Raw genomic sequence first — 13,359 nt, 5'->3', positions numbered from 1 at the left:
TTGGATGTCTGTTCATTTCTCCACTATCAGGGCAATTTATGTGTCAATCTTTTTTCACATTGTTAGCTTTCCCCCACTGTTACCCTTCAGCTATGTACATTGACTGCAGCCTTAGTTAAATCCTCCCCACCTGTCTTCTTTTAGTGTGTGCCGAAAAATCAAACCGATGCTAACTCTTGTGCCATTATTGCCCCTTCTTCTATGTGCATCAACTCCAGCCCTTTGTTCATGTTTTTATCATAAATGCCTATTTGGTCTGACCTTGAAGTCAGGTCTTGGTTAACTCTTCTGCCATCATTGCCCCTTTGGTATAGTTTGTGAATTGTGAGCCTTTGCTAATTAGGCCACCATTGATGCTTCTCCAGTCTACCAGAGAAGTTAATGTTTACATTTTCAAAGCCTCTCTGGAAAGAATTGGTAACTAGGCCACAATTTTACCTTCAGTGCCTTTCTGGTTTGACTTAGAAGTAAGATTTTTGTTAGCTTCCCCCCCCACCCACCCACCCATCCATGTGCTCTGGTAGAAGTCTTGAATCCTAGGGCTTTAACTATTTCACCATCAGAACTCCTCTATGTTGTAGATCTAGAATCTGAGATTTTGTTAACTATCCAATCCCATTCAGGGTTTGCCTCCAATATAGCCTTTTGTTAAGTTTTCTAAAATCAATGTTCCTTAGGTTTTACCTTAAACTTCTGCCTCCCTTAATTCTTTCAGTTTTTTAAAAAAAGTTTATTTATTTATTTTGGGAGAGGCAGTGCAAGCGGGGGAGGAGAGAGAGAGAGAGAGAGAGAGAGATCCTCTGAAGCGGGTTCTGTGCTGACAGCAGTGAGCCCAAAGCGGGGCTGTGGAACCCACGAACCTGTGAGATCATGACCTGAGCAGAAGTCCGATGCTCAATGATCTGAGCTATCCAGGTGCCCCCTCTCTTTTAGCTTTCATATTTGGCTACAAAAGGCCACATCTGCCCACTTTAAGGGACCCTGGCAGAAAGTCTGGCCCGTGAGTGACAAGAGAGGGAGGACCTTCTGTGTTCGAAGGAGCCAATAGAAGACTAGGAGCGCGGCGAGGCAGAGCCTTGAGTGACACAAGGGGAGGGGGCGCTGCCCCTTCGAAGGAACAATAGGAAGGCCGGAGGGCAACAAGGCTAGGCTGCTAGAGGCGGGCCGGGTGTGTTAACGAGAGAATACGTTATGTAAAAAGACTCTTCACTTTCTCCAGATGTTTTAGAAATGAAGCTTCTGCAGAGCAATCTCCCAGGCGGTGCTTCTACCCTCCGGCCTTACCACTCCCTCCCGCCCCGCTCCCAGGACCGGGTTCCCTCCGAACACCCCTACCCGCACGTCGCCACGCCTTTGCTCTGGCAGTGCCTCTGCCGATGGCCGGGAACGCCCATTTACCCGCCCGGAACAGTCGCTACACATTGGAGCCTCACACTGCTTTCGAAGCACCAATTCCGAATACCCTGCCTCGGAAATATCACGAGGACTTCCTGGACTCCAAAACGCGTATCTCTTCTGGCTGGAATGGGAGCCTCAAGAGGCAGTGTGAGGCCCTGGCCGTTTTCCTGGCCGGGGACGTTGTTCCTGGCACAGACCGAATGACGCCATTTTTGTTACTGGTAGAGCTCGGCTTGGAGGCTGTTTCTGGGCATGCGAAAGATAAGCTAAAGCGTCAACCAGACCCACCAAGGAGGGCTGGAGGGGAAAGGGAATTTCGGGGGATGTTGAGCCCATTTGTGCAAGCAGGGAGCCAAGTTCGTCTTGAGAAGGAGCTTTGGGGTCCTGAGAGCAGAGCCAGGGTGAGGGGCCCCGTTAAGTGATGCGGGTCTGTGTGGTCAGTGATGGGGACATGTGGAAGGACTAATGAGGGGGTCCTTTGGACTGAATGATGTGGAAAACAGTGATAGGGAGGGGAGTCTGTAAGACTGTGTGGGATATTCGATGAGGGGTTTATGGAAGCGATAGGGGAGTCTGTGCAGTGAGCAAAAGTGTCTGTAGGGTGAATGGTAGGGTTTCAAGGGAGTGGGTGAAAGGGGTTTGTGTGATGAGTGATGGAGAGTCTGTTGGGTGAATGATGGGGGATCTGGGGTGAGCAATGGGGTGGTCTTTAGGGTGAATGATGAGGGTCCATGGAGACAGCAATTAGAATGTGTAGGGTCAATGTTGAGATTCTGTGAGGTCCATGATGGGTGACTCTTTGAGATGGATAGTACATCCAAGAATAAACAAAAATTCCTGCCCTTGTGGTATCAACATTCCAATGGAGGAGTCATACATTGGGCCTTTAATTTGTATTTCCCTGATGACTGCTTTTTCATATATTTTTGATATCTTAGATCCTCTTTTGTAAGGCACCTGTTCAGATCTTTTGCTCCTTTTTCTATTGAATGTCTGCCTTTTCCTTATTGATTTGTGGAACTTGTTTTTATATATTCTGATACTACTCCTTTATCAGTGATATGTGTTTTGCAAATATTTCATTGATTTTTGGCTTCTCTCTTCCGTGTTGTGGCTTTGAATATTAAGGTTTTAAGTTAACTTTGAGCTGTAAAGCACAATGTAAATTTAGAGTTTTGTTATTCTCAACTTAACAACCAGACAATGCCCTCTGTAATTTAGGAGGAGAATTAATTTCTAGGGCATTCAGAAGCAGAGTCGCATCTCTGAAAACTTTGGTGCCATGACAGCTAAGGAGGAGTTCTCTGCTTTTTGTTTTCCCACCACTTCACCCTCTAGTCACTGGCTGTGTGATCATGAATAAGTCACTAAACCTCTTTAGGCCTCAGTTTCTTCACTGTGAAATGAGGATAATAGCGGGGTCTATCCTTTGAGGCTTGGGATGATATTTAAGTGAGTTAATACCCGATTATTATCTATTCATTATGGTTTTGTAGCACTGATGTTGTATATATTTCATGGATCTTCCATGAATTCAAGGTCAGTTCTACTCATGTGATACCCAAGAAAATCCAATGAAAGAAATTAGATACCAACAAATAAGATTTTGTCAGGTAGGGTTGAACTTTGGATGGCCACAAACCACTGTGATATCTTTGGGAACAGATGTTTGTTGTTATTAAACAATTGGGAGTGTGATCTTGTGGTCTGCCTCTTCTTCATTTTGCAGGTGTATTTCCATGCTATTAACTTTATTTCCATATACTATTAAGTATATTTCTATGGAAATTTTCAAACATTCAGCAAAATATAGGGAGTTATATAATAAACCCCATTATGCACATCACCCAGTATCATCAATCATCAACTCATGGCCACTGTTGTTTCACCTAGACCAGGGGATGGAAAACTCTAGGCAGTGGGCCAAATATGGCCTGCTGCTGTTTTTATACAGCTATAAACTATGAATGGTTTTCACATTTTTTAATGTTTGGAAAAAAATCAGAAGAATATTTTGTGACATATGAAAATGATATAAAATTCAAATTATAGTGTCCATAAGTGATGTTTTATTGGAACACAGCCAGTAAACAGAATTGGCTTATGCATTGTCTATAGCTGCTTTCAATCACTGAATAATTGCAACAAAGACCATAGGCTTCACAAATCTGAAATATTTACTGTCTGTCTCTTTACAGAGAAAGTTTGCCAACCCCTAATCTAGACCACCCATTTATTTCTCTCTTCCAGATTGTTTTTTGTTATTGATAACATAAAATGCACAAATATTAAATGTATAGCTCAATTAATCTTTATATATATAGTTATTATTTTGAAACAAAGCCCAGATACATCATTTCATACAAAAGATAAGGACTTCAAGGTCAATACTTGAATTTTATATATTCAATATAAAATAACAGTAATAACTTCCGATCATCATTGGTTAAATTTCTTAATATCATCAAATATCTAGTCAGGACTCAAAATTTAATGATTATCTCAAAGATTTTTTTGTCTTTTTAAATTAAGGTCCAGACAAGGTCCATACTTTACATTTGGTTTCTGTATCTCGTGAACCTCTTAATTGTCTCTAGTGTTACTTTAAATGGTCACCCGCCTTTTCATCTCTTGGAGGTTCCATAACATATTTTTTCAGTCCTCAGTGATTAGGCATTTTGATTATTTTCAAAATTATGGTGTTAAAGACAAATCTGTGATGAAATTTCCTTCAGTTAAGTCTCTGCACACATCCATGATTATTACCTTAAGAAAAAGTTCTAGAAGTGGCATTGCTGGTCAGATGACAAAGACAATTACCAATGAATTAACAAGTAATGCATTTTATATTCAGCCACTGAAGAGTGATTAATACAGCCTGGTCTCTGAAGACTCTTCTGTACCCCCACCCCACCCCCAATTGGTTTCCAAAGAGAAACAGAAAATGATGGACTCCCAGGTAGGTTGTTTGTTTCCCACTTGGTTTTCCCACAATAAAATGAAAAAGGACAATACATTGAACACATGAATTAGAGAAATTTAGACAGAATAGAAGATTAAGAGGCAGGTGAAGTTGCTGTGAAGATATCTGGCCATATTTGATATAAAATGAGATAAACATTTTATCTTCAAGCTTCCTGGCAGCCACAGTGAAAATGGCAAACAGGATGCTTTAGATGATTTGCATTCCCCATCAAGATAAAGCAGTTCATCAATCCATCTCCTCAAGTCAAGATTTCTGAGACTTTAGCTTAAGAAATGTTATTGTTGAGTTTTCCTAAAGGCCAGCCATTTTCAGCACAGTGTGGTATCATCAATAGTTGTTTCAAAGAGGCTATTTTTAGTTAAAATTTTCTGGCAGAGGCTTGGAGCCTGGTTTTCCATGGCTCCTTCACTGTCATCTCATAGTTTGTGGGATCATGCCCCAACTCAAGGCCAGTTCCTTCTCTACTCTTCCATTTTATGCCTTTTTATCCTTTCTTTGCAAGGGTAGTATATACATGGTGCAAAGAATGTACATAATATTGCAAAGTAAAATTTAGGAAGAAAGGGAAATATGTCTGAAATCTAATTTTTGCCTTCTTCCCTGGCATAACTAGTATTATGTAGTTTGGGGATGATCTTTCCACTCTTTATACATATAATCCCTATGTGTGTAGATGTATATATGTAAATGTGTGTGAGTGATTTTATTATTTTCATGTGTTTTTTACTACACAAACTATATCTTCTGTAACTTTAAAAAAGTGTATTGATAAAACATTTCCAATAAATCCAAACTTTACATATTTTATTATGGAAAGTTTCAGTTTTGAACATACACAAAAGTTGATTTTTGTGAACCCCTTTGTACTTATCACCCAGCTGCAAATATTATCAACCAGTGGCCAATCTTGTTTTATCTATGGTTAATCTCCAACCATTCCTGTCATCATCATCATCATTATCATCGAGTCAGTCTTTTATTAATATTTTGTTGAGAATTTTTACTCCTATGTTCATGAGACATGGTTGTGTTTTTTTGTATTGTGCTTATCATGTTTTGGCATCACAGTTATGTTGGCTTTATTTAACAAGTTGGGAAGTATTCTTTGAAAGAGTTTGGGTAAAATTAGTATTATTTCCTTCTTTTTAATTTTTTAAGTTTATTTATTTATTTTGAGAGAGAGAGCAACTGGGGGAGGGGCAGAGAAAGAATCCCAAGCAGGCTCCACGCCAACAGTCCAGAGCCCAATATGGGGCTCGAAGGCACTAACCATTAGATTATGACCTGAGCCAAAACCAAGAGTCGGATGCTTAACCGACTCAGCCGCCCAGGCACCCTAGTATTATTTCCTTCTTAAAAATTAGGAAGAATTCTCCAGTGAAGTCATCAGGGTGTGGAGTTTTATTTGTGGTTAAGTTTTTAATTATGAATTTGATTTATTTAAAAGATACAATACCATCCAGCTTTTCTATTTCTATGTATGTTGGGTTTGTTAACTTGTAATTTCCAAGTAATTTGTCCAGTTTGTCTAAGTTAGAGGTCAGCAAACTCTTTCTGTACAGGGCCAGATAGAAATACTTAAGCTTTTGTAGGCCATATGGTCTCTGTTGCAACTACTCAGTTCTGCTTTTGTAGGTTGAAAACAGCTGTAGACAATATGTAAACCAATGAACATGGCTGTAATCCAATAAAATTTTATTTATGGACACTGAAAATTGAATTTCATACAATGTTCACATGCCACAAAATATTCTCCTTTCACTTTTTTCTTCAACAGTTAAAAGTGTAAAAACCATCCTATGCTTGTGGGCCAGATTTGGCATGCGTACCATACTCTGCTGTCCTGCAATCTGCATTGTAAATAAACTTTATTTATAAATAAAATTGTTCATAGTATCTTTTTTAATGTTTATTTATTTTGAGAGAGGGAGAGAGCACGTGTGCAAGCGTGAGCAGGGGAGGGGCAGAAAGAGAGAGGGAGAAAGAGAGAATCACAGGTAGGCTCTGTGCTGTCAGCACACAGCCCGATGCAAGGCTTGATGTCATGAGCCCAGAGATCATGGCCTCAGCTGAAATCAAGAGTCTGGCACTCAACTGACTGAGCCACCCAGGCACTTTGTTCATAGTACCTTTTTATTGTTCTTTTAATGTTTGCAGGATACCAGCCCCTTGTTGTGGATTCTTTTATTGTTTCTGTTTTTTTTTTCTTTGGTGTCTAATGGAAATAAGAATAAGAATAGGGACACCTGGGTGATTCAGTCCATGAAGCATCCTACTTTGGCTTAGGTTATGATCTTGCGGGCGTGAGTTTGAGCCCCATGTCGGGCTCTATCCTGATAGCTCAGAGCCTAGAGCCTGCTTCAGATTCTGCGGCTCCCTCTCTCTCTGCCCCTCTCCCGCTTGCACTCTGTCTCTCTCTCTCACAAAAATAAACATTAAAAAAATTTTTTTAAAAGAATAAGAATAATCACAGCTACCGTTTATTGAATGCCTACTGTGTGCCTGACACCATTATAATAAAACATAATGGAATTACTTTGTGTTAGATACTATTATTTATCCCCATTCTTCAGAGAAAAAAGCTGAGGCATGGGTAGTACATAGTCTCACCAATACTCTAAAGTAGTGAAGTCACAAATAAGGGAACAAACTTATCAACATATCTTTGTATATTTCTCAAATATTTATATAGACCAAATTCTTGGACATGAGAGTGCTAGGTTACAGAGCAAGCATGTTTAAAATTTAAAGGGTATTTTTCAAATTGCATTTTGATATTATGTAATAAGCTTCTACATGTGGCTTCAAATCACTTATAAAAAGGCCCATTTCCAAATACTTCTCTTACTACCAGATAGCTTCAGTGGTTTTCATTCTTACTATTTTTATGGTTGAGCACTGTATCTTATTTTCATTTGCTTTTCATTAATCATTAAATGAAATATTGCATTTTTTCACATATTTATTTGCCATTTAAAAATTTCTCTGTAAAACTCCCTTTCTGTCTTTGTCTTTTGCTCATTGATTTCTAAGAGCTTTTTGTATATGAGTGATACAAATTTTGAAGTACACATTAAAAACTTTTTTTTGGCTATATGTCATTTTCTCACTCAGCCTTGTTGGCTGTCTTCTCTCACTAGAATATGAGATACTTGAAGAAAGATATTTTTGTTAGGTTTCTTTTTTGCTGTATCCCCAGTTCCTAGAAAAATGCCTGGTATTCAGTGGGATCTCAATAACTGCTTGCTGAATAGATGGATGTTTTTTTCACTTAACAATATATCTTAGAGATTTTTGCATAGCGATCCTTGTTGCTTTTTATGGTTGTATATGGAATTCTCTTATGCAGATTGAAGCACAATTCATCCAATCCCCCATAAAGTTGTCTGCATTATTTTGCTATTATAAATAGTACTGTAGTGAAGTAACATCACACATGTTCTTTTGCTTACATATATGTGTTGAATAATTTCTAGAAATGGAATTGCTGGTCAGATGACTATAGATGCTAGAGAGGATGTGGAGAAACAGGAACCCTCTTGCACTGTTGGTGGGAATGCAAACTGGTGCAGCCACTCTGGAAAACCGTGTGGAGGTTCCTCAAAAAATTAAAAGTAGATCTACCCTATGACCCAGCAATAGTACTGCTAGGAATTTACCCAAGGGATACAGGAGTACTGATGCACAGGGGCACTTGTACCCCAATGTTTATAGCAGCACTCTCAACAATAGCCAAATTGTGGAAAAAGCCTAAATGTCCATCAACTGATGAATGGATAAAGAAGATGTGATTTATATATACAATGGAATACTACTTGGCAATGAGAAAGAATGAAATCTGGCCTTTTGTAGCAACGTGGATGAAACTGGAGAGTGTTATCCTAAGTGAAATAAGTCAGGCAGAGAAAGACAGATATCATGTTTTCACTCATATGTGGATCCTGAGAAACTTAACAGAAGACCAGGGGGGAGAGGGAGGGGGGAAAAGTTACATAGAGGGAAGGAGGCAAACCATAAGAGACTCTTAAATACTGAGAACAAACTGAAGGTTGATAGGGGGTTGGGGAGAGGGGAAAGTGGGTGATGGGCATTGAGGAGGGCACCTGTTGGGATGAGCACTGGATGTTGTATGGAAACCAATTTGACAATCAATTATATTAAAAATAAGATTTTGATGGATATTGTTAAATTATTGTAAGTTAATTGCCCTCAAAATATATTGTACCAGTGTATACTCGCAATTTGAGTGCTACTTTTTTTTTACATCTTCACCATCTTAGTGACTTATCAAACTCTAAACTTTGATATTATGTAAAAAAAACATGATAGTTTGATTTAATTTGCATTTCTCTTCATGTGAATGAAGTTGAACACCATTTTACATGTTTAGAAGCCATTTGCATTTTATTTTCTCTGAATTGACAGTAATGTCCTTTGATTATTTTTTAAAAGGTTAAGTTGTTGGTCATTTTCTTTTTGCTTTGTAGGAGCTCTATAAATTGAGCAAATTTGTTCTTTGTCCATCTTATGTGTTGTGCATATATATACTCCTCAGGTAGTTGCTTGTCCTTTGAATTTGTTTATGGTATATTTTGCTATGAAATACATAAAGTAATCAAATTTATCAGTATTTTCCTTTGTGACATCTGGGTCTTGTAGCATGCCTACTTAGAAGAGTTTTCTCCACTTTAAAATTATTTTTAGAATCTCTCCTGTCTTTATTTTTATGTCTTCTGATTTTCTTTGTTTAAATTTTTGTTATATCTCAAATTAATTTTTGAGTATAGTATGAAATAAGGAGTCTAACTTTACATTTTTCTGATAACTACGCAGTTTTGAACAATCTGTCTTTTCTGCATTTATTTACTTTCAAAATTCATTTGTTTATTTCTTTTTCTTTTTTCTTTTTTTAAAATTTAAGTTATAGTTATCATAGAGTGCAATATTGGTTTCAGGAGTAGAATTCAGTGATTCGTCACTTACACACAACACCCAGTGCTCACTACAACAAGTGCTCTCCTTAATACCCATCACCTATCTAACCCTTCTCCCAACCACTTCCCTCCATCAGCCCTCAGTTTTTTCTCTATTGTTAAGAGTCTCTTGTGGTTTGTTTCCCTCTGTTCTCATTTTTTCCTTTCCCATATGTTCATCTGTCTTGTTTCCTAAATTCCACGTATGAGTTCAAATCATATGGTATTTGTCTTTCTCTGACTGACTTATTTTGCTTAGCATAACACGTTGTAGCTCCATCCATGTTGTTGAAATGGCAAGATTTCATTCTCTTTTAATGTTTATTTATTTATTTTGACAGAGAGAAAGCGAGAGATAGAGAGAGAGCAGGTGAGGGGTAGAGAGAGAAGGGGAGAGAGAACCCCAAGCAGGCTCCATGCTGTCAATGCAGAGCCCAAAGCGAGGCTCAATCTCATGAACTGTGAGATCATGACCTGAGCCGAAATCAAGAGTCGGATGCTTCACTGACTGAGCCACCCAGGGTGCTCCAAGATTTCATTCTTTTTGGTGGCTGAGTAATATTCCATTGCACATCTAGTTTTAGACTGTTTATTCTGTTCCACCAACTATTCTTGCTAATGGCAGAACTTACAAAGTTTTTCTCATTAAGTATGCTACACAAAATGATAAGTAGTTATCCTACAGGTGTTGCTGTGGTAAAAATGATCAGAATGAGCAGATTGTACATAATGTGCTGTTATAGGAACTAGTGACCTATGAAGATGTGGCTGTGGACTTCACCCAGGAGGAGTGGCAGCATCTGGACCCTGCTCAGAAGATCCTACACAGAGATGTGATGCTGGAGATCTACAGCCATCTGGTCTCTGTGGGTAAGGGCAAATTCTCTGTATAACAATGAATCAAGTCCTCCCCATTCTTCAAACTGTCAAGACCATAACCTTTATGATTTTCCATTAATAGGGTCTTTATAGTTTTTTTATGTTTATATTTTTGTTATATCTGGAATTTATTTTTGTGAGTTAAGGATCCATCTTTCCTGGGAGGCCCCTGAGATTGCTTCTTCTCTTTATGAATTTCTGAATAATTTTCCCTTAACAGGGTGTTCAGGTATAAGTCCAGGTATAATCTTCAAGTTGGAACATGAAGAGGACCCATGGATCATGAAGAGTGAGTTGTCAAGGTGGATCCACTCAGGTAAGTGAGAATTGGATAGATGGCTGGGAGGGTATTTTCTTCTTCTCTGACATCAATGACCTCTTTTATTCTTTAAAATTCACCAGGCCTTCTTTATAACATCCATCCCACATAAGCACCTTCTTAGCACTTCTGTTCATTGCTGTTTTATTTTTGGTTTCTATTTGATTTTATCTTTTTCTTCTTTCAGACAGGGAGAAAAGCCTTGACTCTTCCCAGCAGATCATTTCTGAAGAACTTTCATTTCAAAAAGAGATATTGGAAAAAGCCCCAAAGGATAATTCATTGTACTACCTTTTAAAAGTTTGGCGTATTGATGGTCAGACACATAAATATCAGGGAAACCAAGACAGAGTTTTGAAGCAAGTCACAGTCATTAACCATGAAACATTGACCGAGGAGAAAGGCCCCAAATATAACACACTTGGAAACAGTTTTGGTGGGTGCATAAACCTTGATCCTTCAAGTAAAAAACTCCATAATTTTGATTTATGTGAAAAGAACTTGGAATCTAATTTAGACTCACTGATATGCAATAGGAGCCATACAAGAAAGAACCCCATTGAGAGATTTGGATGCAGGAGCCCACCTAGCTTTAGTGATTCCTGTTCTGTACCTGAGAAAATTTACACTGGCATGAAACCTTGTGGACATGGTCAATGTGAAAAATTTCTCAGTCATAAACAAGTCCATATTCAGTATAAAAAAGGCCAAGCTGGTAAGAAACCCAATGTTTGTGGTGAGTGTGGGAAAGGCTTTATTAAGAAGTCACAACTTATTATACATCAAAGAATTCATACTGGAGAAAAACCGTATGTATGTGGAGATTGTGGAAAAGCCTTCAGTGAGAAATCACACCTCATTGTGCATCAGAGGATTCATACTGGGGAGAAGCCCTATGAGTGTACTAAGTGTGGGAGGGCCTTCTCCCAGAAGTCACCCTTCATTGTTCATCAAAGAGTCCACACTGGAGAGAAACCCTATGAATGTTCTGAGTGTCAAAAAGCCTTCTCTCAGAAGTCACATCTCATTATACATCAGCGAGTTCACACTAGAGAGAAGCCCTTTGAATGCAGTGAATGTGGGAAAGCCTTCTGTGAGAAGTCTCACCTTTTTATACACCAGATAACTCATACTGGGGAGAGACCCTATGAATGTACTGAATGTGGGAAGACCTTCCCTCGGAAAACACAACTCATCATCCATTATAGAACACATACTGGAGAGAAACCCTATAAGTGTAGTGAATGTGGAAAAACCTTTTGCCAGCAGTCCCACCTCATAGGGCATCAAAGAATTCATACAGGAGAGAAACCTTATGTGTGTGATGACTGTGGAAAAGCCTTTTCCCAAAAGTCCCACCTTACTGGACATCAAAGGCTTCACACTGGAGAGAAACCTTATATATGTACAGAGTGTGGAAGAGCCTTCTCTCAGAAATCACCTCTTATTATACACCAGAGAATTCATACAGGGGAGAAACCCTATGAGTGTAGTGACTGTGGCAAAACCTTCTCCCAGAAATCACCCCTCATTATTCATCAAAGAATTCATACAGGGGAGAAACCCTATGAGTGTACTGAGTGTGGAAGGGCATTTTCCCTGAAGTCACATCTCATTATACATCAGAGAGCTCATGCTGGAGAGAAACCATATGAACGTAATGAATCTGGAAAGGGCTTATGTGAGACATCTCCACTAGCTGTACATCAAAGAACCCATACTAGGGAGAAACCCACTGAATCTGCTGAATATGGTATGGCCTTTTCCCGAAATTCACAGATGATCACATATCAGAGAACACACACAGCAGAGAAACCCTCCAACTGCAGTGACTGTGGGAAGGTGTTCTGCTAGCACATACACTTCACTGGACATCAGAACCAACATAGGAGAGAAACCTCATATAAGTACTGATTGTGGGAAGGTCTTCCCAGAAGTCAGATCTCACTATGGATGAAAAAACTCACACTGAACAGAAATCCTCTGGGTACATTGGACATGAAAAAAATGTGGCACCTCCTTTACTGTGGAATAGATTCATACATTCCTACATATTTCTGATTACTCCTCCACAGGATGATCTGGTCAGGCTCTCAGAATATTTTCAACACTGTAAATATGTAATGCACTTGCTCACCTTCAAAGTATTCCCCCCCTCACAGAATAAATACATATGGAATAATTGGCATAGTTTTGGTGTTATTTGGTGCTTGAAGGTTTTGTAGCATTTTCCGGTGAATTTATTTGGGTAGGGTGCATAATTTGAAAGCAATCTCATTGTCATCTTTCTCTATTTCTTTCATCATATTTTCTCTCTTTAGATTATATATGTATTTATGTCGATATGTCTATCAATACATAGATATAGATATATGAATCCTTGTAATTTTCATAAAAATCATCCATTTTCTCAAGGAAATATAGATTTGTGAAATTTTGAAAAAAGAAAAATATATTTATGAAGTTTTGAGCAAAGTGATCTCCTATGATTCATTTAATTTCCTCGACATATATTGTTATTTCTCCACTATCATTTCTCATAGTGTGTATTTGTGATTTCTTTTTCCCTAATTAGGTAAACTAATACTAATTTTTTTCTCTCTCTTTCTCCTCTCAACTTTTATTTTATTTTTTTAAATTTCTTAATGTTTATTATTTTTTTTGAGAGAAAGACACAGAGTGCAAGTGGGAGAGGGGCAGAGAGAGAGAGGGAGACACAGAATCCAAGCAGGCTCTAGGCTCCGAACTGTCAGCACAGAGCCCGATGCGGGCTCAAACTCACAAACTATGAGATCATGACCTGA

General features: G+C 38.6%; 1 protein-coding gene across 6 annotated transcripts; it reads left to right on the top strand.

The window, feature by feature from the left end:
- Positions 1-1,167: 1,167 nt before the first annotated feature.
- On the top strand, positions 1,168-12,737 carry ZNF630 (zinc finger protein 630). Of its 6 annotated transcripts, none has more exons than XM_045471402.1 (5): positions 1,457-1,545; positions 4,253-4,357; positions 10,101-10,227; positions 10,457-10,552; positions 10,743-12,737. In XM_045471402.1, the coding sequence occupies exons 2-5, from the start codon at positions 4,343-4,345 to the stop codon at positions 12,407-12,409; spliced, it is 1,905 nt and encodes a 634-aa protein (XP_045327358.1). In that variant the 5' UTR covers positions 1,457-1,545; positions 4,253-4,342; the 3' UTR covers positions 12,410-12,737. The 6 variants fall into 6 exon arrangements, with proteins under 6 accessions (XP_045327353.1, XP_045327354.1, XP_045327358.1 ...); XM_045471400.1 differs by having other exon boundaries at positions 1,518-1,619; XM_045471399.1 differs by lacking the exon at positions 1,457-1,545 and adding an exon at positions 1,687-3,011.
- The last annotated feature ends 622 nt before the right edge of the window (positions 12,738-13,359 follow it).

This window comes from Leopardus geoffroyi, chromosome X (genome assembly GCF_018350155.1).
Source record: "Leopardus geoffroyi isolate Oge1 chromosome X, O.geoffroyi_Oge1_pat1.0, whole genome shotgun sequence".
Classification (NCBI taxonomy): domain Eukaryota; kingdom Metazoa; phylum Chordata; class Mammalia; order Carnivora; family Felidae; genus Leopardus; species Leopardus geoffroyi.
The sequence above is the reverse complement of the archived record's forward strand: the minus strand, read 5'-3'. Positions and strand labels throughout refer to the sequence as shown.